This window comes from Pongo pygmaeus, chromosome 14 (genome assembly GCF_028885625.2).
Source record: "Pongo pygmaeus isolate AG05252 chromosome 14, NHGRI_mPonPyg2-v2.0_pri, whole genome shotgun sequence".
NCBI lineage: Eukaryota > Metazoa > Chordata > Mammalia > Primates > Hominidae > Pongo > Pongo pygmaeus.
Window position 1 is genome coordinate 86,393,514 of NC_072387.2, and position 26,647 is coordinate 86,420,160.

Genomic DNA, 26,647 nt, shown 5'->3' on the forward strand with positions numbered 1-26,647 from the left:
CTGGAGCCGGGCACAGAAGATTTCAAAATGGCAGCTGAGCCTGCACCACTCCTTGGGGAAGAAGGTTTTAAAGTCAGTGAGCCTTAATTAAAATGAACAGTTGGCCTCACAGTTTTCAGCTAACTCACCAGGTAGAATGACAGCATCAAGCTCGCTCGAGTTCAGGTCTGCCAAGTCTTGGACGTCCCTCCAGGCTCCCCTGGCACTTTCCTCCAGCACATTTCTCTTCTTTCTGTTGGGCTCCCTTTCAAGTGATTAACGATGAGCATCTGCTCGACATTAGGCGCAAATACCTTCACCTTCAAAAATAGAAATAAAAACACATGATGTCATTGCCTCTGTGAAAACAATCAAGCAACACTCTCTCAGAATTTAAACCAGAAAGCCAAGACCAAAAGCCACGGAGTGATTCTGTATGCCTTCAGGGCCAACATCAGCTACAAATATTATAGCTCAACCACAAAGAAGAAAGTGCAAGGGCCTTCTAGAAGAGGGAAAAAAAGAGCTGTAAATTAGCTTCCAAAAGGAAGGGAGATCAGATAGATCACAAAGAGGTGGCTTTTCAGAGACAGATATATATATATCTGAAATATATATATATATTTCTTTAAATAGATGAAAGAGAAAGCGAGGATGTAATTTTATAGATAGGAACATATAGGACTCAAAAAATTGGAGGATTAAATCAGCCCTTGAGATCCTTCAAAGCAGTGCTTCTCAAGCTAGCTACACATTAGAATCACCTGGAGAGCTTGGGCACTAACGAGGCCAATTCAGTGGAAATCTCTGGGAGTGAACAGCCAGCCTGAGCCTTGCTCCAGCTTAAAATCTCCCCAGGCGATTCTGTTTGTCAGGGCTGGCAACCACTAATCTAAAGCTAATGGGAGATAAAACTCAGGGCTCGGAGTTAAAACCCCAGAGGCTTCAATGCCAAGACCTCAAAGCAGGGCATTTGGTAGCTCTCGTTTGATCCACCTCCATGCATCCAGCCCCACCAAGCTCTGGGTCACCCCTGGTTTGTCCTCAGAAACACTTGAGAGGGGAGGACATCACTCCAGTTTCCCTGTCTCCAACCCTGGGATCCTGTAGGGGCCCTGATCTGGGGAAACATGAGGACGTGGAGGAAAGGGAGGAAGCTCAGGGGAGACACCTGTATATTGGGGGTTGCCTTTGAGCCACACCTTCTTCACTGGCTTCTATTCCAACCTAAAACGCACAGGTCAGCTTCACCAGGAAGTACACGAGGCTGGTCTGAATCAAATGCCCCTTGACTCTCTGAAAGGGTGGCATTAGGGCTGGGAGGCATAAAAATCAAGAGTCTCAGCCTCTTGTTGCTAAACTTTGTATTTCACTAAAGTATATGCTAAGATTCTAAACATTCTCTCTTCATATATTCTTTTATAAAATTGAATAATAGCTCCTATCTGATATACCATATATACATACATATATGTGCTTAGAATCTCATATATATATGAAAAGACATATATATATATGAAAAGACTTTGAATATTCTGAAGGGCAAGAAAGATGCAGATACAAGCTGCGCATGGTGGCTCATACCTGTAATAGCAGCAGTTTGGAAGGCGAAGGTGGGAGAATTGCTTGAGGCCAGGAATTTGAGACGAGCCTGGGCAACATAGTGAGACCCCTATCTCTGCAAAAATTAAAACTAAAAAATTAGCCAGGAATGGAGGTGTGTGCTGCAGTCCTACCTACTCAGGAGGCGGAAGTGAGAGAATTGCCCGAGCCCAAAAGTTTGAAGTTACAATGAGCTTTGATTGTGCCACTGCACTCCAGTTTGGGCGACAGAGCAAGACCCCGTTTATTTAAAAAAAAAAAAAAAAAGCTAAAAACATGGATTTGATTTTAAAGAATTCCCCAAACAAGTTGGCCTTCAGTTGTTTCACGGAATAATCAGATGAACATGCTCAAGGAGTGAAACACGTTTTCAACATGTGCACCTCCTTTGGAATTGATAAGAAAGCACTGAGGCATTTACCGGGTTGTAATCTAGACTCAATAAGTCCATGTACCTCTCCCGGACTTCACCTCAAGCACAGAGACCTGAGTTCATTAAATACTCACAAACCCCAGTGTGTAGGACATCACCCTTCACCCATTAGGAAATCAGTAACTACTTGTTGAAAGGATGAATGAATAACACCCACATTAATCTTAATACCCCTCAAGTGAAAGAGGTGCTAGATATCTCCTTTCCTAAGTTTTAGAGAAAAGAGAATTGGCTTCTAGGACTGACTTTGTCACGGCCTAGTGATGACCTTAAAGAAGTCATTTTTCCTCCCAGGGAAACTCAGCCAGGAGATTGAACAGAGATGTCCTCCAGCTTCAAACTTCAAATCCTGTAGACAAAGAAATTAATGAATTGTATATTTTAACTTATTAAAAAGAAAGGTGCAGCAGCTGTGGCGGTTCCTCACGAAGTTAAAGAGAACTACCATGATTCCACTTCTAGGTATATACACAAAAGAATTAAAAGCAGGGACTCAAACAGGTATTTGTACACCCATGTTCATAGCGGCATTATTCACTACAGCCAACAACCCAAATGTCCATCAACAGATGAATGGTACACAAAATGTGGTGTTGTACATACAAGGGAATATTATTCCGCCTCAAAAAGGAAGGAAATTTTGACATGTGCTACCACACGGATGAACCCTAAGGACACAGGCCAAGTGAAATAAGCCAGTAACAAAAAGACAAATATTATATGATTCCACTTGTAGTGAGTACCTAGAGTAGACAAAGTCTTAGAGATAGAAAGTAGAATGTAATAGAGGCTACCTGGAGCTGGGAGAAAGGAGAATGAGGAGTTAGTGTTTCATGGTTGCCGTTGCAGTTTGGGATGATGAGTGTGTTCTGGGGACAGACAGTGGAGATGGCTCCACAGTATTGTGAATGCACTTAATGCCAGTCGATTGCACACTACTTAAAAATGGTTAAAATGGTAAAGTTCATGTTATATATGTTTTACTCCCTCCCCCTCCCCTCCAAAAAACAAAACACTATTGGCAAAGGGGCAGCAGCTGAGGGGCAGGCTGGTCTGGTCCTTGTGACTGCGAACATCCCTGCTGCCCGTTTTTTGTCTGAAGGCTGGCTGGGTCGCCGGAGATCCAGCGAAGTGTGCGGAGGGAGGCGTGTTGGATACGGTTTAAAAATGAGAAGCCCCAGGCCGGGCGCGGTGACTCACGACTGTAAGTCGCTGCCCAACCCTTTGGGAGGCCGAGGCGGGTGGATCACTTGAGGTCAGGAGTTCAAGACAAGCCTGGCCAAAATGGTGAACTCCCGTTAAAAAAAAAAAATTAGCAGGGCGTGGTGGCGGGCGCCTGTAATCCCAGCTACTCGGGAGGCTGAGGCAGAAGAATCACTTGAACCCGGGAGGCGGAGGTTGCAGTGAGCCCAGATCGTGCCAATGCACTCCAGCCTAGGCGACAAGAGCGAGACTCCCTCTCAAAAAAAAAAAAAAAAAAAAAATTAGAAGCCCCAGGGGAGAGAGAGCATTAGGACAAATACCTAATGCATGTGGGGCTTAAAACCTAGATGATGGGTTTGATAAGTGCAGCAAACCACCAGGGCACATGCATACATATATAACAAACCTGCACGTTCTGCACATTTATCCTGGAACTTAAAAGTAACATAAAATAAAATAAAAATTAGAAGCCCGAGAGAGGGAAAACAGCTTAGGAAGGGGTTGTCCCCGCCACTCCGCAGGCTGCAGAGGGAAGAGAAAGCGCCCCCGTGGCGCCCCCTGGGCTGTGCAGCCCAGACCTAGCCCCGCAGCCCCATATACCCCAGCACCTCCGAAGCTGCGTGCAGAGCCGCCCGCTCCCACCTCCAGCTGCACCCGCGCGCCCCCTTGCGGCGGATCCCGCTCTGGCGCATAGCCCCACTGGAGCGCTCGCGTGTTGACGATGGGGTCCCAGGTGGGAGAGAGATCTGTCCGCTGAACCTGCGCATCCGGGACCCTGCGGAGGCTGCAGATTCTGTCCTTTCTGTTGGGAGGGAAGAGAGAGGGCGCCAGGGAGCCATAAGCTAGATTTCTATTAATAGATAACTTTATTTGAAAATTATCTTTAAACGAAAGAGCAAGGGGAAAAAATGGATTTTATCCTTTGCTGGACTACTAAAAAGTAACTTCCATTCAACTTATTTCAAAAGAGAACGTCGATATTGATATGCAATATTTTTAATTGTTTTAAAATATTTAATTGTGTGCAATAATTTTTTTAACTGCTCAGTTCCAAAGCTGGAAGTTGAAGTGATGTTTTTGACAGGGAAGACTAAAGAAGAGACCCCATTGCATCTTCATCGGAGCTGGAGGACAAAAAATATTCTTAGGACACTTAACATGGAGAGTTTGAGATCCAGATACAGCGTGGGCTGTAATTAAGGGCAGTGGAAGCAGGAAGCCTTGGCTAGGATGCCGCTGCTCCTCATGACATTTTGTCTCACACACTTAGCAAGTTCTTAGAAAGTCCAAAACGCCATATGTGTTGCCTAGTTTTCTTATATGATCACATGAAATAAATAGGAAAAATGCATATAATTTGCATTTTATTTGATAATGTTTAAATAAAAGTTACTGTTAATAAAATTTCAGGTAGGATGCTCCTGAGTTTCTTCTGTACAACATCATTCATTGACCAGATATTTGAAGAAAAGTTATTCTTTGTTTTTTTGAGAGCAGGTACTATTTATTAACTGACCAGCTTAGAAAAATAATTACAGTAGACACCTTAGTTCATTATTCTAATAAGCCTGTTGATCTGGTCCTCCCTGTTGCCAGCATCTCCACCTTCTACAAAATGGGTGGTCTTTTTCTTCTTTCCACCTCATGGAGAAGATAATTTGAAGGACCACAGGAAGTTATTTGCTTCTTTGAAGCATTTTCCAACTGTATAGATCTCATGAATCAGATCTTCCATGCAGATGATGCCATATTTACCAAGAGTTCAAGCAATCAAAGCGTTATCTGTCAAAGCAATTCGCTTCCTATTGATTTTGCCATAACCCCGCTTGTAGATTAGCTTATTTACTGACTTCATATTTGTGTACCACCTGCAATATATGGTTCTACAATCCTCAGCATGTTAATTGAAACCTTGTTAAGCTTCACAAAGGTTCCACTGAAGATCTGACGAAGGCGAAGAAGCTGCAACACCTGTCGGACCTTTGGGCTCACACCACTGATACCTCTGATCCTGATGACAAATGCCAATTTGGGTTCTGCAGGTACATAGAAGTTGCCAGCTTTTCTTGCCATCCTTGCCATTCAAATTTCAGTTCCGCATATCTGCCTATATTCCTTGTGATAGTGCTACACTTTTTCATAGATAAGCTTCCTCCTTGACTTTCGAAGCATCTTTTGGGCAAACTTCTTTCTCAGGCATTTGATCTTCTGCTCTGCGAAATTTCTTTGCTTTTTCTTAAGGGTTTCTGGTACAGCAGGAACCTTTTTCTTCTTCTCTTTGACACTCTCCATGGTTCCAGCGGGAAAAGAGGAACTATTCTTTTATTATTAAAAGATGAAATCTGCAATATCCAGCAAACATTACTTTCCCTACTGGATCTTTAAATTATTAGTCCCATATTCCTCCGATAAAAATTCACTAAGCCTTTATGTCCTGGGTGCTGAATAAACCCTGCATTTACTTTCAAGAAGAAACCTACCTTTCTTAACCTAGAGGTAGATTGCTGCTCGTAAGTGACAGATGGAGTACTGTAAATCCCCGAGGGTGATTCTAGCCCTTGACCCAGTAGGATATTTACTGTCAATGATGCCTGGATTTAGAAAGAGGACGTAAACATGGTGTCGACACCAGACAGGGCAAAGAGCAACTGCTTGTGGAAAACGCACATGCATCTGTCATCACTGCAGATGAGGAGGAAAAGGAGGACTAGGAGGAAAAGGAGGACAAGGGGTGAATTTGAAAAGCAGGATAACTTAGTGTAGGTCTGAGTGCCCAAGATCAAATCTGACTCCACCCTCACTGCCTTATGTGATCCCGAGAAGTTACTCAAAATATATGTATCAACATTTCCTCAGGCTGAAAGTAGGAAGTAGCACCTTTTTCATAGGGTTGTTGGAAAGATTAAAAATAGTAAATGTCATCTGTGTCAAAACCTTGATACTAGTGTATTTCTGTTCACTGAATGGTTTGCACCCCTTTAGTTTCCTTGATATACGTTGATTAAAAAAAAAATTTTTGACTGGGACCGGTGGCTCATGCCTATAATCCCAGCACTTTGGGAGGCAGAGAGGCAGGCAGATCACCTGAGGCCAGGAGTTTCAGACCAGCCTGGCTAATGTGGCGAAACCCCGTCTCTACTAAAACTACACAAATTATGTGGGCCTGGTGGCACATTCCTGTAATCCCAGCTACTGTAGCCTGGCCTACAGAGCAAGACTCTGTCTCAAAAAAAGAAAAAAAAAATCAACAAAATTGATTAAAATGTCTAATTGGCTTTTATTAGTGACTCATAAAACAGGCAGTTGCTAATCAAAATAGAGGGAGCTTCAATGAGCCTGGCAGACCAGTTGGTTTTCCTAAGGTAGCTTGAACAGAAATAGGGAAACAGGAATACAAAAAGTGAACTGGTTAACATCAGTTTACCTCAGGTTACTTTACTTATAAAGGGTTAAAGCAGAGAGGACTTCCTTATCATGCTGACTTAGGCTGACTGGGCCCTTTCTGATTGCTTGCTGTGAATCTCTTGTTTTTACTAAAAGCCAGTCTATTTTGGGAATTTTCCTGTGTACGTTTCAGTTTGATTACGGTTTGATTACTTAGCACAAGCGACCCCATTTTGGTTCAATCTGTTGCGACCTAATGCAGGGGCTCAGTCCAAAACCATGGCCTATCATACATTTTATTTAACAACACAAATAAAAGAGTTTTTGTTCTGAAGCCAATTTTCTTGAGGCTATTGACAAACCGATCATAACAGAACTAAAAAATATATTCAATAAACAAGTACAAGATTAAAGAATTGTCTAAAAAATGTAATGTAATAAGCAAAAGATTATAAATCCAAATCACTTGATTTAGGATTAGGGTGAGGTGTTCATTATGGCTCCACAGTTTGTTTTTAAGTATCACCTATTAAGTAGATGTCTCACTCTAATCTCTGCCTTCAGTGAATATTATAAATTTTAATTTTATTAAATTCACACTTAAATTATGCTTTTAAAATTATCTTTGGGTCGGGCACAATGGCTCACGACTATAATTCCAACACTTTGGGAGGCTGAGGCAAGAGGATTACTTGAGCCCAGGAGCATGGGCAACAAAGTGAGACTCTGACTCTACCAAAAACATTTTATTTAATTAGCCAGGCATGGTAGCACAGGCCTGTAGACCCAGCTACTCAGGAAGTGAGGTGGGAGGATCGCTTGAGCCTGAGAGGTCAAGGCTGCAGTGAGCCATGATCATGCCACTGCACTCTAACCTGGACAACAGAGCGAGACCCTGTCTCAAAATAAAAATGAAAATAAAATTATCTTTGAACTAAAATAAATTGCGCTTTAGGCAAGTGAAATTGTCGAAACTCTGAAAATAGGACGTACATATAGTTGATGTATTTGTTTAGCCCAGTTTATCATGTAAACAACAGGTAAGTATACCCAAGTTTCAGAAACACTTTGGGGGTTCATTAATTTTTGGTTACCTTCAAGATTTTCTTAACCTCTTACATGAAAATTTGTGTCAGGGCCAGGCTCAGTGGCTCATGCCTTTAATTCTAGCACTTTGGGAGGCCAAAGCAGGAGGATCGCTCGAGCCCAGGAATTCGAGACCAGCTTGGGAACATAGCGAGACTCCTTATCACTACAAAAAAAAATTAAAATTATCTGGGCATGGTGGTACATTCCTGTAGTCCAGCTACTATAGGGGCTGAGGTGGGAGGATCACTTGAGCTAGGAGGCTGTGGCTGCAGTGACTGTGATTGCACTACTGCGCTCCAGCCTGGGTGGCAAAGTGAGACCCTGTCTCAAAAAGAAAAAAAGGAGTAGGAAATTAGTGTGTCTAGGGCCAGAGCTCTTAGGCAAACTGGTGAAGCCACTTCTCAGAATAATGTTTTTAACGCCTAAAATGAAAAATGAGATTGTAAATGAGAAACTAAAAATTAGCTTGGACTTTAATCTGCCCTCATATTCATTAGCCTGGACTGATAAAACCAGCCTCAAAATTACCAGAAAACAGTATTTCTCTCAAACCACAGTAAATCATAAAGTGTCATAACAACCTCCTTTCTTTTCTACTTAAATTTTTTTTTTTTTGCCAATTCCTTTATGCAAGTTGTTGTGCGTGTCTCTGTTGCCTTCGTGGAAGGCCAGAGCCACACGGTCCTAAGAGCTGGGAACCAGGAAGCGTAGGCTGATCTGAAGAAGACACTTCAATCACGGGTGATGTTAAAAATTTTCTGTATGCCTGGTAAGGCAAAAGGAAGATGACTCCATCCTATGAAATTAGAGCATTGGGGAACAAAAGTAGGCAGAAATTCTTGTGTGAGGTTCAGGTGGAAGGGTACAATTACACTGGCATAGGAAATTCCACCAATAAAAAAGATGCACAGGGCAATGCTGCCAGAGACTTTGTTAACTACTTGGTTCGAATAAATGAAATAAAGAGTGAAGAAGTTCCAGCTTTTTGGGGTTGCATCTCTGCCCCCACTTACTGATACTCCTGACACTACAGCAAATGCTGAAGGAGGTTTACCAACAACCATGGGAGGTCCTCTTCTGCCACATCTGGCTCTCAAAGCTGAAAATAATTCTGAGGTAGGGGCCTCTGGCTATGGTGTTCCTGGGACCGAGGAGCCAACTTGAAGGATTACTACTCAAGAAAGGAAGAAGAAGAAGTGCAAGTGACTCTAGAGTCAGAAGAAGTGGATTTAAATGCTGGGCTTCATGGAAACTGGACCTTGGAAAATTCTAAAGCTCATCTAAACCAATATTTTCAGAAAGAAAAAATCCAAGGAGAATATAAGTACACCCAAGTGGGTCCTGATCACAACAGGAGCTTTACTGCAGAAATAACCATTTATATCAAGCAGCTGGGCAGAAGGATTTTTGCAGGAGAACATGGATCAAATAAGAAATTGGCAGCACAGTCCTGTGCCCTGTCACTTGTCAGACAACTCTACCATCTTGGAGTGGTTGAAGCTTACTCTGGACTTAAAAAGAAGGAAGGAGAGAGAGTAGAACCTTACAAAGTAAACCTCTCTCAAGATTTAGAGCATCAGCCACAAAACATCATTTGAGAGCTAAATCTTGAGATTATGCCCCCGCCTGAAGATCCTTCTATGCCAGTTGCACTCAACATTGGCAAATTGGCTCACTTTGAACCATCTCAGCGACAAAACCAAGTGGGTATAGTTCCTCGGTCACCTCCACAATGTAAATGGAATCCTTGGACTAGTAGCAACATTGATGAGGGACCTCTGGCTTTTGCTACTCCAGAGCAAATAAGCTTGGACCTCAAGAATGAATTGGTGTACCTGTTGGAACAGGATCATGATTTGCAAGCAATCTTGCAGGAGAGAGAGTTATTGCCTGTGAAGAAATTTGAAAGTGAGATTCTGAAAGCAATCAGTCAAAATTCAGTTGTCATTATTAGAGGGGCTGCTGGATGTGATAAAACCACAGTTTCCCGAGTTCATTCTAGATGACTTTATCCAGAATGACCGACAGCAGAGTGTAACTTTGTAGTAATTCAGCCCAGAAGAATCAGTGCAGTTTCTGTGGCAGAGCGAGTTGCATTTGAGAGAGGAGAAGAGCCTGGAAAAAGCTGTGGCTACAGTGTTCAATTTGAGTCTATACTTCCTTGTCCTCATGCCAGTATAATGTTTTGTACTGTAGGTGTGCTCCTAAGAAAATTAGAAGCAGGCATTCGAGGAATCAGTCATGTAATTGTAGATGAAATACATGGAAGAGACATTAATACTGACTTCCTTTTGGTAGTACTGCGTGAAGTTGTTTCAGCTTATCCTGAAGTTCTCATTGTTCTTATGTCCGCTATTATTGATACCAGCATGTTCTGTGAATATATCTTCAATTGCCCCATCATTGAAGTTTATGGGAGGACTTACCCAGTTCAATAATATTTTCTGGAAGGCTGTCTTCAGATGACCCAGTTTGTTCCTTCACCGAAAAACAAGAAGAAGGACAAGGATGATGGTGGTGGTGAGGATGATGATGCAAATTGCAACTTGATCTGTGTTGATAAATATGGTCCAGAAACAAGGATGAGCATGTCTCAATTGAATGAAAAGGAAACTCCTTTTTTACTCATTGAAGCTCTCCTTAAGTACATTGAAACCCTTAATGTTCCCGGAGCTGTGCTGGTTTTTTTTTTTTTTGCCTGGCTGGAATTTGATTTATACTATGCAGAAGCATTTGGAAATGAATCCACATTTTGGAAGCCATTGGTATCAGATTCTACCTCTGCATTCTCAGATTCCTCCAGAGGAACAGCACAAAGTGTTTGATTCAGTATAAGTTGGAGTAACCAAGGTTATTTTGTCCACAAATATTGCTGAAACAAGCATTACCATAAATGATGTTGTTTATGTCATTGACTCCTGCAAGCAGAAAGTGAAACTCTTCGCTACTCACAACAATATGACCAACTATGCTACAGTATGGGCATCAAAAACAAAGCTTCAACAGCAGAAAGGGCGAGCTGGCAGAGTACGGCCTGGATTCTGCTTTCACCTCTGCAGCCGAGCTTGTTTTGAGAGACTTGAAACCCACATGACACCAGAGATGTTCCAAACACCATTGCATGAAGCTGCTCTTAGCATAAAACTTCTGTGTCTAGTTGGAATTGGCCAGTTTCTGGCCAAAGCAATTGAACCTCTCCCTTTGGATGCTGGGATTGAAGCAGAACACACTCTTAGAGAGCTTGATGCATTAGATGCCAATGATGAGTTGACTCCATTGGGACGAATCCTGGCTAACCTCCCCATTGAGCCTTGTTTTGGCAAAATGATGATAATGGTGTGTATTTTCTACGTGGGAGATGCTATCTGTACCATTGCTGCTGCTACCTGCTTTCCAGAGCCTTTTATCAATGAAGGAAAGTGGCTGGGCTACAACCATCGAAATTTTGCTGGAAACGGATTTTCTCATCATGTAGCCCTTTTATCAGTATTTCAAGCCTGGGATGATACTAGAATGGGTGGAGAAGAGCAGAGATACGTTTTTGTGAGCACAAAAGACTTAATATGGCTACACTAAGAATGACTTGGGAAATCAAAGTTCAGCTCAAAGAGATTCTGATTAATTCTGGGTTTCCAGAAGGTTGTTTGGTGACACAAGTGTTTACTAACACTGGACCAGATAATAATTTGGATGTTGTTATCTCCCTTCCTGGCCTTTGGTGTGTACCCCAATGTATGCTATCATAAGGAAAAGAGAAAGATTCTCACCACTGAAGGGTGTAATGCACTTATCTACAAATCATCTGTTAATTGTCCTTTTAGTAGCCAAGACATGAAGTACCTATCTCCCTTCTTTGTATTTGGTGAAAAGGTTCGAACTCGAGCCATCTCTGCTAAAGGCATGACTTTAGTCACCCCACTGCAGTTGCTTCTCTTTGCCTCCAAGAAAGTCCAATCTGATGGGCAGATTGTGCTTGCAGATGACTGGATTAAACTGCAAATATCTCATGAAGCTGCTGCCTGCATCACCGCTCTCCAGGCAGCCATGGAGGCTCTGGTTATTGAAGTAACCAAACAACCTGCTATCAGCAGCCAGTTGGACCCCGTAAATGAAAGTATACTGAACATGATCTGTCAAATCTCTAGACCCTCAGCTGCTGATATCAACCTTATGATTGGCAGTACATGGTATGGAGATGGTCCAGGTCCTCCTAAGATGGCCCGATATGACAGTGGAAGCGGATATAGAAGGGGAGGTTCTAGTTACGGTGGTGAAGGCTATGGCAGTGGCTATAGCAGTGGAGGCTATGGTAGCGGAGGCCATGGTGGCAGCTCCAGCTCCTATCAGGCAGGATATGGTGCAAGTGTTGGTGGAGGCTGTAGAGAAGTTTCCCGAGGTGGCTATAGAGGCAACTCTGGAGGAGACTACAGAGGGCCTAGTAGAGGCTACAGATGATCTGGGGGATTCCAGCGAGGAGGTGGTAGGGGGGGCCTATGGAACCGGCTACTTTGGACAAGGAAGAGAAGGTGGTGCCTATTAAGGCTTGGTTATGTCAGTTCCTGTGTGTAGACAGTAAGAAAAAAAAAAGGCATGCTATATGTTACATTTTTTTCCAATGTTTATTTGCCACCAAAAAGTAAATGCATTTTAACCCACTCTGTGGTTCACTGTAGCTTAAGGAAACCAAGCATATGGATGCATTAGTGATTTTGTTTATATTATGTAAAAGGTAACGATCTATCTTAGAAATACCACAGTTTGTATTTTTCTTTAAGGAGTAAAGATTTGTCTTTAAAAATAACTTGATATTTTCCTGGCTTTCATTTAATACAATGGAAAATAAAGTATTACACGAAAAAAAAATTTTCTTTAGAGACAGTGTCTCATTATGTTACCCAGGCTGAAGTGCAATGGCTATTCACAGGCACGATTATAGCTCACTATAGCCTCAAAGTCCTGGGTTCAAGCCTCCTGAGTAGCTAGAACTTCAGGTGCATGCCACCTTGCCTGGCTTCCTGCTTTCTTATTCACTGAGAAACTTTGTTCTCTAAAATCATAGATTAGAGACAACTTCATGTTTGAAATTACATCAGTAACAATAAAATATCCCACCTTTGCTTGAAGGACCTCAGTCATTCCACACAGAGAATTGGCCTCAATTTACAACCCAGATGTCAAGCTTCTGATAAGGGGTTTCCAGACACAAAACTCCATCGCTATTTTAATTTCATAGTCTCCAAGGCCATAGGCCCTTCATCCACTTTGCAGTCTAAACCTGGAGCCTGTGTGTTGATAGCAGCAGCAGGCCGTCTGGAGCAGCCACTGCCATCATTGACATACAGCCTTGTTTTGCTTTGAGCCTACCAAAATATTGCTTATTTAAATTTCATCTCAACTCCACACGTCCCCAGAATCCTATCACTCTGTCTGGGGAGATGCCATGTGGTCCAGGCAGTCTTAGGCTGAATGGGCAAGGACCCAAGGGAAACCAGTTAGATTGAAATTCAGTTCTGTCTGTGGGCCGTCAAGATTTAAAAGCCATGGACAAGGGAGAAGCAACCAGTATCGGCCAACGATAATCTATGAGCCCCTTTAGCTTGGGGTGTGGGGTCATAGACAAAAAGAATGGGGTTTAATCAGTGTTCCCATCCAAGGCAAAACCAGACCAGAAGAATGGGAGCTACCAGGAGGCTGAGTTAAGACCAATACTAGGGCCAGGCACGGTGACTACTGCCTGTAATCCCAGCACTTTGGGAGGCCGAGGCGGGTGGATCACTTGAGGTCAGGAGTTCGAGACCAGCCTGGCCAACATGGTGAAACCTCGTCTCTACAAAAAAAAAAAAAATTACAAGTGGCACACACTTGTACCCAGCCACTAGGGAGGCTGAAGCAGGAGAATTGCTTGAACCTGGGAGGTGGAGGTTGCAGTGAGCCGAGATCACATCACTGTGCTCCAGCCTGGGTGACAGAAGGAGACTCCGTCTCCAAAAAAATAAAAAATAAAAACCAATACTAGGAAGTGCTTTCTTACCATGAAAGCTCCCTGCACACAGAGTGAAGAGACAGATGGCAGAAGCAAGACCAGAGGCCTCCACCACTGAACAAGGTCAACCTGAATTTGTTTTTGTAGCTCTGGGAAGTCCTGAACTGAATGGGAGGTTCTACTGTGGCCCTCTAGTGTATGGTTCCAGGATTTGTAAACGCTCTAATTAATGGTTTTTTTTTAAAGCTGTTCTTGCTGATTGCTTTTTAAGCCAGGCTCAAGTGTGGGGCCACAGGGAATCCTTCAGGTGCCCTTCAAATCAGACATTACATTTCAGCTCTCAGGGCTAGAATGCTTCCCCCTCTTATCTTTGGCAGGTCTTTGAAGAAGCCAGTTTAGCCTTGGTAATTTTGAATTTGGCCATAGTATACGGAGGAGAACTAGGTAGCTATCAAAACGCTTAGACAAACGTATGGTAAAATGCAGCCCAGCCTGAACCTCCGCAAAACCCCCAAACCTGGAGCAGCAAGTGGGCAAAGGAGTGCGTGTTTGGGGCAGGGTACTGAGTCCCATCTGTAATCAAGAGACCTGGAGGGCCCAAAGAAGTCAGTGACACCCCCACAAGCCACATACCCTCCAGTGGATTGTGGTGGTCATCTCTGGCTACCGAAACCACCTTGCTTATTCCCATAGCCTTACAAACATTATGATGCTTCACATGAGTTGTGGTTGAAGTGAAGGAGTTGGAAAGTCCCGGTCTAAGGCTCTGCAGAACTGCTCTCTGGTAAAAACAAGTGACTATGGCAAAGCCTTGAATGTACTACGTATAGACTTAAGTCAGTATTTGTGCCTAACAGCAAAGCAGGCCACGACAGGCTCCTCAAAAGCCGGGTAATTGATGCCATTGTTTTCTTGACGTAGTTGAAGAGTCAAAGAAGAGAAGGTGATGCAGAAACTTCTTCCCAGTGAAGTGACAGATCCAAGCAAGGAATACCTGCCGGTGGGGGCAGCGGTAGGGGAGGGGGTGGATTCGGCAGCACTCGGGTAGTGGCAGGGACCACATATTGTCGGTGTTAACCACTGTTATCACTGGCCCAGGTCGAGTGAGGACGAGTCATTTCCCCACTAAGCACTTGGGGAGTGGCAGGGACCACATATTGTCAGTGTTAACCACTGTTATCACTGGCCCAGGTCGGGTGAGGACGAGCCATTTCCCCACTATTGTCCCTTCTTCCTCACTGCACCCCCAGCCCTGCACCCTCAGCCCCAAATACACATTCTCATTCACTCAACGTTTGTTGACACCTAGCGTGGGCCCTGTGGGATGGGGTAAAAGTTCTGTGTTGGGAGGAGCCCCGGTGACAGATTTTTGGTTTTGGTTTGGTTTTGGTGGTGGCTGTTGGGCAGGGACAGGTCAGTTCATAAAAGATGACGCCCCAGGTCTGGATCGAATTCTCCTGGGAGCCAGACCAAAGCACCTTCCTGGACTGCAAAGTGTGGAAGCCGCCGCGGGCCAGGCGCGGGGAGGCGTCACGCGCCGGAACCTGCGCTTGCTGCCAAGCTCTGGAGCTGACGCGCAGGGGCAAGGCGCCCCGCGTCCCGTGCTGGCGGCTCCGCGCATGCTCCTCCCTCCGGCGTCGCAGGCCTCCGGAGGCTCCGGAAGTACTGGGTGCAGCCTGATGGCGCAGGAGGTAGACACCGCACAGGGCGCCGAGATGCGGCGGGGCGCGGGCGCGGCTCGGGGACGCGCTTCCTGGTGCTGGGCCCTGGCGCTGCTCTGGCTCGCGGCGTTTCCGGGCTGGCCCCGGGCCTCGGGCATCCCCTCCCGGCGCCACTGGCCGGTGCCCTACAAGTGAGTGCAGCGGCGCGCGCACTGTCAGGGTTGGGGTCGGCGTTGCCGATGGGGGACGGGGTGCTGGGGCGGGGACCCCTGCGCACGGTGGTTTGTGTCGGGTCACGAGATGGTGTGGGGACAGCGCCGGGTGACGCTCGGAGCGCAGTTGAGAGCAAAGTTGAGGACTGGGGAGTCGCAATCGCTCGTTACGTGCAGCCCTGGGAGCTTTCCTCCCCTCTGGCCACTTGCGGCAGACTCAGGACAGTCCTGAATCGTGGAAGAAGAAAAGGAGAGTAATGTTATTTAATGGAGGGACTTCTGGGTACAAGTAGCTGATTTCTTGAGTAGTTTAAAAACACTGTCTATCGCATTTATTTATATCATGCACTGTCGTTAGCTATTACTGCGGAACATTTGGTACAATTTACTGGGCGACCAACTCGCTCTGCTTTGAACCTGATCAGAACCTGATCCGAAGTCCTTATTGGGACTTCCCAGTTTTGCCCTCAAAAGTCCCGCATCCCGGGAATCCCCGTCTGCTGCAGTCCTGGTTAGACCGGGAAGATTGTCACCGCTTTTGTCCAGTCTTCAGCCTGGAGGTAGGACGCCGGTCCTAAGTCGGGGACAGAGCCCGCACACCTGGGAGGTCGATTCCAGCCTTTGACAGAGAAGACACAGCCTCCGGCGGTCAGAGATAGCTAAACACAGAGAAAGAAAACATGGTGTTAACATCAGGCAGGAGAAAGACCAGCAGTTTTTGAAAACAGCTATTTTTCTTTAAACCAAAAGCATCATTATTTTAATTCAATTTATAATGGACATAATTTTAACTTACTAGCATAAGTAATCAACAGCTAAAACTGCACACAACAAACCTGAAAAGAACAGCTATTTTGCATGACAGTATGAGTGGGAAGGCAGTATTTCCTCTTTGTGAGGAGCGAGTTTTAGGTTCTGCCTGCTGCGGGTCAAATCTGGCTCCGTCATCACCAGGCATCTTGGGAAAGTTACTCAGAATCTCTGTGCCCACATGCCCTGAGTCAAAAAATAGGAATAGTGGTAGCACTTACCTCATAGGTTTGCTGGAAGGATTAAATCTAGTAAAATGCCAGCTGTTGTCAAACCTAGATAGTGTATTCTGCTCACGGAAAGGTTTACAACACTTTTTTGTTTTGTGTGATATACTACGTGGAAAGAGAAGTTTGTGGCTGAAGCTAGTTTTCTGGAAAATGTTAATAATAAAATGTTTGTAAGAAGTCAGAATTGGCCGGGCGCGGTGGCTCACGCCTGTAATCCCAACACTTTAGGAGGCCGAGGCGGGCGGATCACGAGGTCAGGAGATGGAGACCATCCTGGCTAACACGGTGAAACCCCGTCTCTACTAAAAATACGAAAAATTAGCCGGGCGTGGTGGCGGGCGCCTGTAGTCCCAGCTACTCCTCGGGAGGCTGAGGCAGGAGAATGGCAGGAACCCGGGAGGCGGAGCTTGCAGTGAGCCGAGATCACGCCACTGCACTCCAGCCTGGGCGACAGAGCGAGACTCCGTCTCAAAAAAAAAAAAAAAGAAGAAGTCAGAATTACTCAATAGAACAAGAATTGTAAATCCAAACGATTTGATTTAACATTAGGGCAAGGTGTTGACTATGGCTTTTTAGTGGATTTTTTTTTTAAGTCTCAGATATTAAGTACGTGCCCCCATCTAATCCCCTCAATTGAATATAATATTTAAGTTTATTAAGTTCACACTTAAATTACCTTTGAACTAAAATAGATTTTGCTGTGGGTCAGTGAAATCTCTATGGGATTATGTATTTGTTTAAACCAGGTAAGTGCCTATAAAACACTGTACCCAAGTAGCAGAAACTTTTGGGAGCGTTGTTAATAGTTTCGGTTAGCATAAAGATTTTAACTTCTTAAGTTAAAATAGAAATTTTTGTTGATTTGTTAAGATTTGTTAGATCTGGCTACAGCCTTGGGGATCTAGGATTCTTAGATAGAAGCTGTTGTCGCCACTTCTTTCTTTCCCAGTGCCAGATTATAGGTGACCAGTGTGTCTGTTGAGCTGAATTCAGCTGCAGTGCCCCTCGAGTCCTATTGCTGTGGCCTTCTCCGGTCTTCTTTTCTTGCCTACATTGTTGAGGTCACCTTCTAACTGATCTCTCATGTTTAATTTGGCCTCTCTCCGTACCCTCTTTGAATTCATGAAATAAGGTTTACTTTATAGCAAATTCAGTCCTATCAGATCTGCTACTTAACATCCTTTAAACCTAGCCCCCCCCCCCCCATTTATAAGGCAGGGAATTCCATGCACATTCTCCTAGTGACAAAATGATAGCCCCTGCCAGTCTCTTCTGTCTCCACTCCTGCGTCGAAGCTTGAATTCCAGTCTTCCGTACCTACTGGAGACCAAATGTGCCAGGCTTGTCTTATAATACTTAACATTTCCTCTGCCTTTCTGTCTTAACCTTCTAGCCAAGTACATTAAAAACCTAGGTCCAGCCTTCATCTCTTTCTTTGCCCTCCCCACCCCATTCATCCCATACCTGGTTAACAATGATTTGTCCTTCCTGTGTGCCCATAGGACTCATTTCTTTAGTCTAGCACATACCACACTCATTACTTGTTCAATGTCTTAACAGCTCCCACCCACAGTTCCGTGAGAAAGGGAACAGTGTTTTAATATTTGTTTCCCTCCTTCTTACTATAGTTCCCTATATACCTAGTAGAGCCTCAATAAATATTGGTTGAATGAATGTTAATTCGTAAGTAAATATAAAATATATTCTATTACTCATAATTATCTGAATAATCTTAATGTATGGATTGTTTGTAAAATTGAACACATTGGAAAAATGTTCATTTATTCTGTAAACATTTGCAAATGTCTACTATGATCTGGAGCTATAAAAATTTTAAGACAAGATTCCTGTCTTCAAAATTTTCACAGTAGGATCAGGGAACAGGGAAGCGTGTATTTATCAGAGTGCTTTTAGTTTATCATTTGCTATTAAAAACATTATTGGAAGTTTGTTCACAAGATAACAAAATGTGTGTTTATATTTATTAACTATGGTCCGACCTTTGAATGGTCCCCTAAAAATGTTACCGGATTCTAAAAGATGTGAGAAGAATCAGATTCCTTTTAGAATCTAAGTAGATGGTTTCTTTTTCTTTATTAGACGCTTTGACTTCCGTCCAAAACCTGATCCTTATTGTCAAGCTAAGTATACTTTCTGTCCAACTGGCTCACCTATCCCAGTTATGGAGGGTGATGATGACATTGAAGTTTTTCGATTACAAGCCCCAGTATGGGAATTTAAATATGGAGACCTCCTGGGACACTTGGTAAGGATGCATCTTGGTCTTATAACTTTGGTTAATTCAATGATTTGGTTTTTAAGTTGATTTTTAGGGAGTAATCACTATTTAGATGGCTGACTTTAGATCATGTTGGTGTTTCTCTTAGTACATTTAAAATGAGTAGTCAAAAATAGTTACTATCAGATTTTGTAATCTTGACAACAACAAATGTAATCACCATTATCCATTGTAATATTATGAATCTGAAACCAGCTCCTGTACCTAGCTCCTGGAAGGTGAGAAGAGGCCCAGAAGGGGCAGAGCAGGCAGGAAACACCTCTTGATTTCCATACCCTGTTGTAGTCACTTTTCCAGGTTAACCCATCACCATGTAAGGTCTGTAGAGCTCCTTCCAGAGACTGGCATGGGGGCTCCTCACACTTATTCTAAGCTCTAAGGAAATTACGAGCTTGCCCACATAACATGCAGGCCTTCTATTTGAGATGAGCTGTAGTGGCTAAAGCCGGGGTGGATGAGGGCCTGGAGTTTGGGGCCACAGAGTGGATATGATAATAGCAGCATGGAAGAACAGCTGAACACTTGTTCTACTTGATATGCATTTGTGATGTGCCACATTTTCTCCTATCAGGTTACCTGGACCCATGGTTATGTCACAGTTGCTTTTATACATGTACTGTCTTTACACAGAAAATTATGCATGATGCCATTGGATTCAGGAGTACATTAACTGGCAAGAACTACACAATGGAATGGTATGAACTTTTCCAACTTGGCAACTGTACATTTCCCCATCTCCGACCTGAAATGGATGCCCCTTTCTGGTGTAATCAAGGCGCTGCCTGCTTTTTTGAGGGAATTGATGATGTTCACTGGAAGGAAAATGGGACATTAGTTCAAGTAGCAACTATATCAGGTAAGTTTTGAAAATATAGCAATATTTGATCATTGCATCAAAAACAAAATGAAAGAAATTGTTATACTTCCATTGAAACATTTCAGTAATGTTTTACTTAGAGGTCATTTGTAAAATGTACTTTTGGAACCATTAAACTTTGGGAATTTTTTTCATCTCTTATTTGTATTTTTTATTTTATTTGAATAGGTTTGTGGGGAATTGGTTATGTTAGGTTACATGAATAAGTTCTTTAGTGGTGATTTCTGAGATTTTTGCGCACCCATCACCTGAGCAGTGTACACTGTACCCAATGTGTAGTCTTTTATCCCTCACCCCTCTCCCTCCCTTTCCCCCGACTTCCCAAAGTTCATCATTCTTGTGCTTTTGCATCATCATAGCTTAGCTCCCACTTATAAGTGAGAATATACAATGTTTGGTTTTCCATTCCTGAAGAGTTACTTCACTTGGATGGAATTGGAGACCATTATTCCAAGTTGCTGCAAATGCCATTATTTCATTCCTTTTTATGGCTGAGTAGTATTCCTTGGTATATATACACCACATTTTCTTTATCCACTCATTGATTGATGGGTGTTTGGGCTGCTTCCCTATTTTTGCAGTTGCAAATTGTGCTGCTATAAACATGCATGGGCAAGTATCTTTTTCGTATAATGAGTTCTTTTCCTTTGGGTAGATACCCAGTAGTGGGATTGCTGGATCAAACGGCAGTTCTACTTTTAGTTCTTTAAGGAATCTCCACACTGTTTTCCATAGTGGTTGCACTAATTTACATTCCCACCAGCAGTGTAGAAGTGTTCCCTTTCCCCCACATCCCGCCAACATCTATTTTTTTTAATTTTTTGGTTATGGCCATTCTTGCAGGAGTGAAGTGGTATTACATTGTGGTTTTGATTTGCATTTCCCTGATCATTGCATTTCCCTGAGCATTTTCATGTTTCTTGGCCATTTGTATATCTTCTTTTGAGAATTGTCTATTTGTGTCCTTAGCCACCCCCACCCCGCTTTTTTTATTTTTTTTATTTTTTGAGGTGGAGTTTTGTTCTTGTCGCTCAGGCTGGAGTGCAATGACACGATCTCGGCTTGCTGCAACCTCCACCTCCTGGGTTCAAGGGATTCTCCAGCCTCAGCGTCCCAAGTAGCTGGGATTACAGGCGCCCGCCACCATGCCAAGCTAATTTTTGTATTTTTAGTAGAGATGGGGTTTTGCCATGTTGGCCAGGCTGGTCTCAAACTCCTGACCTCAGGTCATCTGCCCACCTCGGCCTCCCAAAGTGCTGGGATTAAAGGTGTGAGCCACCACTCCCGGCCGTTAACCCACTTTTTGATGGGATTGCTTTTTTCTTGCTGATTTGAATTCCTTGTAGATTCTGGATATTAGTCCTTTGTCAGATGTATAGATTGCAAAGATTTTCTCCCACTCTGTGGGTTGTCTGTTTACTCTGCTAATTGTTCCTTTTGCTGTGCAGAAGCTTTTTAGTTTAATTAAGTCTCATCTATTTATATTTGTTTTTGTTGCATTTGCTTTTGGTGGAACCACTAAACTCTGACCCAAACTATTACTCGTGCAGAACTTCACCTGTAGGTGATGAGTAGCTTATCTCTGATCTTTGAATGTTTCCCTAAAAATGCTCTTTTCCTATTATAAAAATGAATAAAATGATAAAACATTTTGTACAATTAAATTGGTCTTTCTAAACGAAATAGTAAGAGAAATCCATAAAATGCCTGATTAAAGGATATATTAACTATATCTGAAAAAAATTTTAGTGATGATATTTTTATGTTGAAAAGTAATAGCTACTAATATAGACTGGTTCTGGCACTGTTCTGAGTACTGTACATATATCACATCATTCATCATCACAACTTCTGCAGGTAGTTACTATGATTTGCCTATTTTACAGATGGAGAAACTGAGGCACAGAGAGGTTAAAGTTACACAGCTTAGTAAGTGGGACTCCAACCCTGGCAGTTACGCCCCATTGCCCATTCTCCTAACTACTTTGATACATTGCCTCCCAAAATGTATACGAGACCCTCTTGAGCAGTTTAAATATTTTATCTTTGAGATTTTTTTCTTCTTTTGGATGTATTGGAAAGTTGCTGAAAGTTGGAATTGTTGCAAGTGCTGCATTGTTGGTTAGTAATGAGAAGAGTTCAGCAACCCTTTCATCAGTAACTCCTTATGTGACTTGGGTCACATTTTATATCTTATCGGCCCATTGCCTCATGTGTAAAATGGAGACAATATACCATAGCATTTGAGAAGTAAGGAGCTTGTCCATATGATTTATGAAGCATTACATTATAAATTGCTGTTTCCCAGAACAGTAGAAACATCTGAAATGAAAGCACTGCTGTGATAATAATTATTCAGTGAACCCCAGGACTTGAGGAAGTAATCATGCTTCCTATTTGTATAGCTCTTTACAAATGATTTGGAGGTATGTTAACTCACGGTTCAATGGAGAGGATAAGATACTCATTCTCTACAAATAAGGAATTGAGGCTTAGCCAGGTAACATGACTTACTTGCCTCTCAAGGTCAAAGAGCTGGATGTAGCAGAATCAGGAATAAAACTGAGGTCTTTTAAATGTAACAAGGATCTTTTAGCCGAATGCACCATGTTGTTTCCTAATCCTTCCTGCTGCTTTCTAATCAATGCGCCTTAAACCATACCAACAATACGAAAGTCCATCATTAGCGACTCTTTCATTCCAGGCCAGTTCACACCTTTCCCCATTTCCACCTACATCGTTATCTGAAAATCCTTTCTTCTGACATAAAGTCAATGATCATATGAATAAGTGATCACTATTTTTTGTTAAATAGTTCATAATATGCCAGTACTTAAATCTTTTAAGTCATCTATTTGCCTTGTGAATAATCCTGTGATTGACAAAATAGTGTTTTGAAGCATTCTTGTCTCATAAGGATAGTGGTGGCATTTGAAAGTTGAAGAATGCTAAGAACAGTATCCCCAGTTCTAATACAACAGGCTTTATTCTGTTCTACAGTTTTAATTCCATAAAATTGATAAAGGCAGTCACTCTATTCATTTTACAGAACATGAAGTATTTATTTTATGGACTCAAGTTGGAGTAACCAAAGAGGTCTGCACACAGTGACAGGATGCAGTGTTTGGGGCCCTGCTCTATTAGGCATTATAAATGCCCAAGATGAGAGTTGTAACCATGCAGAGTAGTGTTTTCTGAATATTTGGAAAGATTCTTCTGGTCTGGTACAAGATGGTAGTAGAGAGGGTTAGCCATCCTGGAGTATGAACTCGGCCTAAAACATTTCCAGTTTAGTTGATTTGTTGAAAGAACTTATGTGGCAGGTGGAGAGGTCATCAGCAGCATCCCAACAACTCCAAGTACAGGGAAGAAAGAGACGTACCAAACACGCAAGGTGGACAGGGTATGGTGCCTGTTCTCATAACAGTAATAGCCAGCCTTCTAGAGCAGCAGCTCCTCAGGCAACCATTCATACTTTATGCGTAGCATGCTTTGCAACAGAGAAGCTCCACATTTCCCACACCTCCATTTTCCTTACACTGTCTTTGCCCATTCTGTTTTTCCTCTTTCGCAGTTCTTTTTGTGCTTTCCTTTTCTCTTTTGCCTCTGAATCCAAGATTTGGTGAGTTGGGTAGAGAAAGAGAGCTTCTGCATTTGTATAATTTCGCTTTGACTATAGCTTAAATGATTACACAATTAGTATATAAGACGACTTCTCCTTATACACCTATTATATCTAATGTTTATAATTCAGAAATATCTTGTGCCTTGAAGAATGGAATAAAATTGGCTGAGCTTGGATTCCTGTTGTGAAATGCAAGGGTGGAAATTCAAAACCATTGTTTACTCACAGGCATCCATAGTCTTAATCAAGTTAGAACATTTTACTTAAAATTAATATGATTAGGCCAGGCATGGTAGCTCACACCTATAATCCCAGTGCTTTAGAAGGCTGAAGCAGGAGGATCACTTGAGGTTGGGAGTTTGAGACCAGCCTGGGCAATACAGCAAGACCCTGTGTTGCCCAGGCTGGTCTCAAATAAAAAAAAAAAAAATTAAGAAATTAGTTGGGTTTGGTGGCCAGCGCCTGTAGTCCCAGCTACTCAGGAGGCTGAGGTGGGAGGATCACTTAAGCCCGGGAGGTCAAGGCTGCAGTGAGCTGTGATGGTACCACCACACTCTAGCCTCGGCAACAGAGGGAGACCTGTCTCAAAAAAAAAAAAAAATTAACATGATTAGCTTTGTTCACTAGGTGACTTTATTTTGTTTTTTTAAACTAGGAAACATGTTCAACCAAATGGCAAAGTGGGTGAAACAGGACAATGAAACAGGAATTTATTACGAGACATGGAATGTAAAAGCCAGCCCAGAAAAGGGGGCAGAGACATGGTTTGATTCCTACGACTGTTCCAAATTTGTGTTAAGGACCTTTGACAAGTTGGCTGAATTTGGAGCAGAGTTCAAGAACATAGAAACCAACTATACAAGAATATTTCTTTACAGTGGAGAACCTACTTATCTGGGAAATGAAACATCTGTTTTTGGGCCAACAGGAAACAAGACTCTTGGTTTAGCCATAAAACGATTTTATTACCCCTTCAAACCACATTTGCCAACTAAAGAATTTCTGTTGAGTCTCTTGCAAATTTTTGATGCAGTGATTGTGCACAGACAGTTCTATTTATTTTATAATTTTGAATATTGGTTTTTACCTATGAAATTCCCTTTTATTAAAATAACATATGAAGAAATCCCTTTACCTAACAGAAACAAAACACTCTCTGCTTTATAAAACATCTTAATTCTACTGCTCTTTTTTCTCCAATCACCAGCATCTGTTTTTCAGGGGGTGATTTTACTTTTGTGAATTCCTTAGCCTTTCTTCCTTGGCGCATAAAGTTAAAATGCACATCAGCAGAATTGCTGCATATTAACATCTCAGGACTTTTTCTCTTGCAAAGAAGCTGAAATTCGTACTATATTGGCCAAAGTGAGCGAGTTAGGTGATCTTGGTTTCAATTTCCGAGCCTTTGTTCATATGGAGGATTATGGTTCATATCAGTTATGTAGGACCTTTGGACCCAAGGTCCTACAGATAGATATGGTTTGCCGAGATTTTAAAAATACCTTCAAAAATAAAAAATACCTTCAGTGACATTTTCATGGTGGGAGCTCTTCTTTCTGGTATGGCAGTTACACTTTTTCACTTAAGTGCTTTAGTTTAGGCTGACTTTACAACTTTTATAACTTTTGGAACCAAGTTTAGTATAGTCTGATTACATTCCATTCACCTAACTTTAGACATTCGTTTAGACACCATAACTGGAGTGGTTGTGCTTCTAGATGTGGCAAATCCAGTGTTAACACATATTTCTGGCTGGGATTTTGGAACTAGCTAGTAACTGGCTGGTGTTCTTTAAGCAACCTAACATCACTAAATCCTAGGATTTAGGGTTGCCGTAAAGATGTAAGTTGTGTATGTTTGGCAGGTCACATTGAATGGCAGTGATAATGATTAATCAAAGAACAAATGTCATTCTTGATCTTGCCTAATGTAGTTTATGTGCCAAACTTTCCCGGGTTTTATAGTCACCTAGACTTTAAGCTGATAGCATAGTGCTTCCGCGGTTCTTCCAACCGGGGTATGCAGGTACATGGCTGCAGACACGTTTGGGTAAACAGGCACCTTCTGACTTCTTCACTGTTTCCTGTAGTTCTCCCTCTTCCCACAAAGCTGTCAGCACAGTGGAAGAGGCTGTGCTTCTCCGAGAGAGGACAGGTTTCTGTTAAGATCACCAAGTAGCTGTGCTTAAATTAGAGCCAGACAAGCTTTCAAGGTCCTTTAAGTATTTGATGATCAACTGAACACGTTTCTATTCAAGGAGAAAACACCAGTCAGTAAGAAGATGGAGTAGATATCAGATAAAACAATTCACGTTTAATATGTAAATGTACCAATTATGTGATTCAGTTTCAACTAACATTCAAGTACTTCCTGAGAGGTTAGTACATTATTATTGAGCTCTCATAGAAAGCTTAATCATAGATATAATTAACCTGATCCAAATGAGTAAATTGGACCTTAGAAAGGCTAAGTGATCTTTCTCTGGCTATCCAGCTAGTAGTAGTGAAGTCAGGTCTTGAACCCAGGTTCTGCTGACTGAATTGGATGCACTATAGTACAGGCTTTTTAGCACCAAAGTGTGGTCCTCAGACCAGTGCCTGCCAACCAGATGTTACTGGTCTGTGAGGAAATAAGTACAGATACTGACAGGAAGCTTTTATAAAATTTTAAAGCAATTTGTTGGAGTGTTTTTGTTTCTGTTGGGCCTAATTAAAAAAATTGGCGCTTGTATTTTATGTGTCTTTGGTCTTATTTTGTCTAGGAATTCATTTTTACTGGTTTTTTTTCAACTGTAGTCCCACAACAGTCTGAAAATAACCCAGTCACCAGATAGCTTCCTAAAATACAGAGGGAGAACTTTCTTTCACGCCTCCTTTTAGCCTGTCTACTCCTGATAATAATGCTAAACATTCCAAATTAATACTGCCTCTTTAACCTGCTAATTATCTTCACAATGTTACAAGAAAACTTGGATCTGTGCATTATCACCATCTAGTGGCTAAACTCGGCAACACCAACTTCTACCAAACTCAGGAAATTGCTCTGGAAAAACTACAGGATTTTGGATTTCCAGAACTGCCTTGAAGAGACAAAGATTCTTGTACCAAGTTTTGGTCAACTGCAAATCAAAGAACTTGGTTATGTAGGAAAAACAAATGAAGATATCTGTACCTGGAACTTTTAAACAAGATTCTAATAGTTATGTGAAAAAAGCATTCAAGATTTTTGGGTAGGCACAGTGGCTTATGCCTGTAATCCCA

The 26,647-nt window shown here is 42.4% G+C and overlaps 1 protein-coding gene and 2 pseudogenes across 1 annotated transcript; 2 read left to right on the forward strand and 1 right to left on the reverse strand.

Annotated features, from left to right (window-relative positions):
• Positions 1 to 4,763: 4,763 nt before the first annotated feature.
• LOC129011540 (large ribosomal subunit protein uL30-like) lies at positions 4,764 to 5,509 on the reverse strand (annotated as a pseudogene).
• A 324-nt stretch (positions 5,510 to 5,833) lies between these two features.
• On the forward strand, positions 5,834 to 12,230 carry LOC129011347 (ATP-dependent RNA helicase A-like; annotated as a pseudogene).
• A 2,996-nt stretch (positions 12,231 to 15,226) lies between these two features.
• On the forward strand, positions 15,227 to 26,117 carry CLN5 (CLN5 intracellular trafficking protein). The gene is made up of 4 exons (XM_054446384.2): positions 15,227 to 15,525; positions 18,687 to 18,852; positions 19,516 to 19,741; positions 24,043 to 26,117. Exons 1-4 carry the CDS (start codon positions 15,293 to 15,295, stop codon positions 24,552 to 24,554), a joined length of 1,137 nt encoding a protein of 378 aa, XP_054302359.1. The 5' UTR covers positions 15,227 to 15,292; the 3' UTR covers positions 24,555 to 26,117.
• Positions 26,118 to 26,647: the final 530 nt, after the last annotated feature.

Coding starts and splice junctions, on each gene's coding strand:
- CLN5 (XM_054446384.2), top strand. CDS start 15,293: ATGCTCCTCCCTCCGGCGTCGCAGGCCTCCGGAGGCTCCGGAAGTACT. Junction 18,853..19,515: donor GAGACCTCCTGGGACACTTG/GTAAGGATGCAT, acceptor GTCTTTACACAG/AAAATTATGCATGATGCCAT. Junction 19,742..24,042: donor TCAAGTAGCAACTATATCAG/GTAAGTTTTGAA, acceptor TTTTTAAACTAG/GAAACATGTTCAACCAAATG.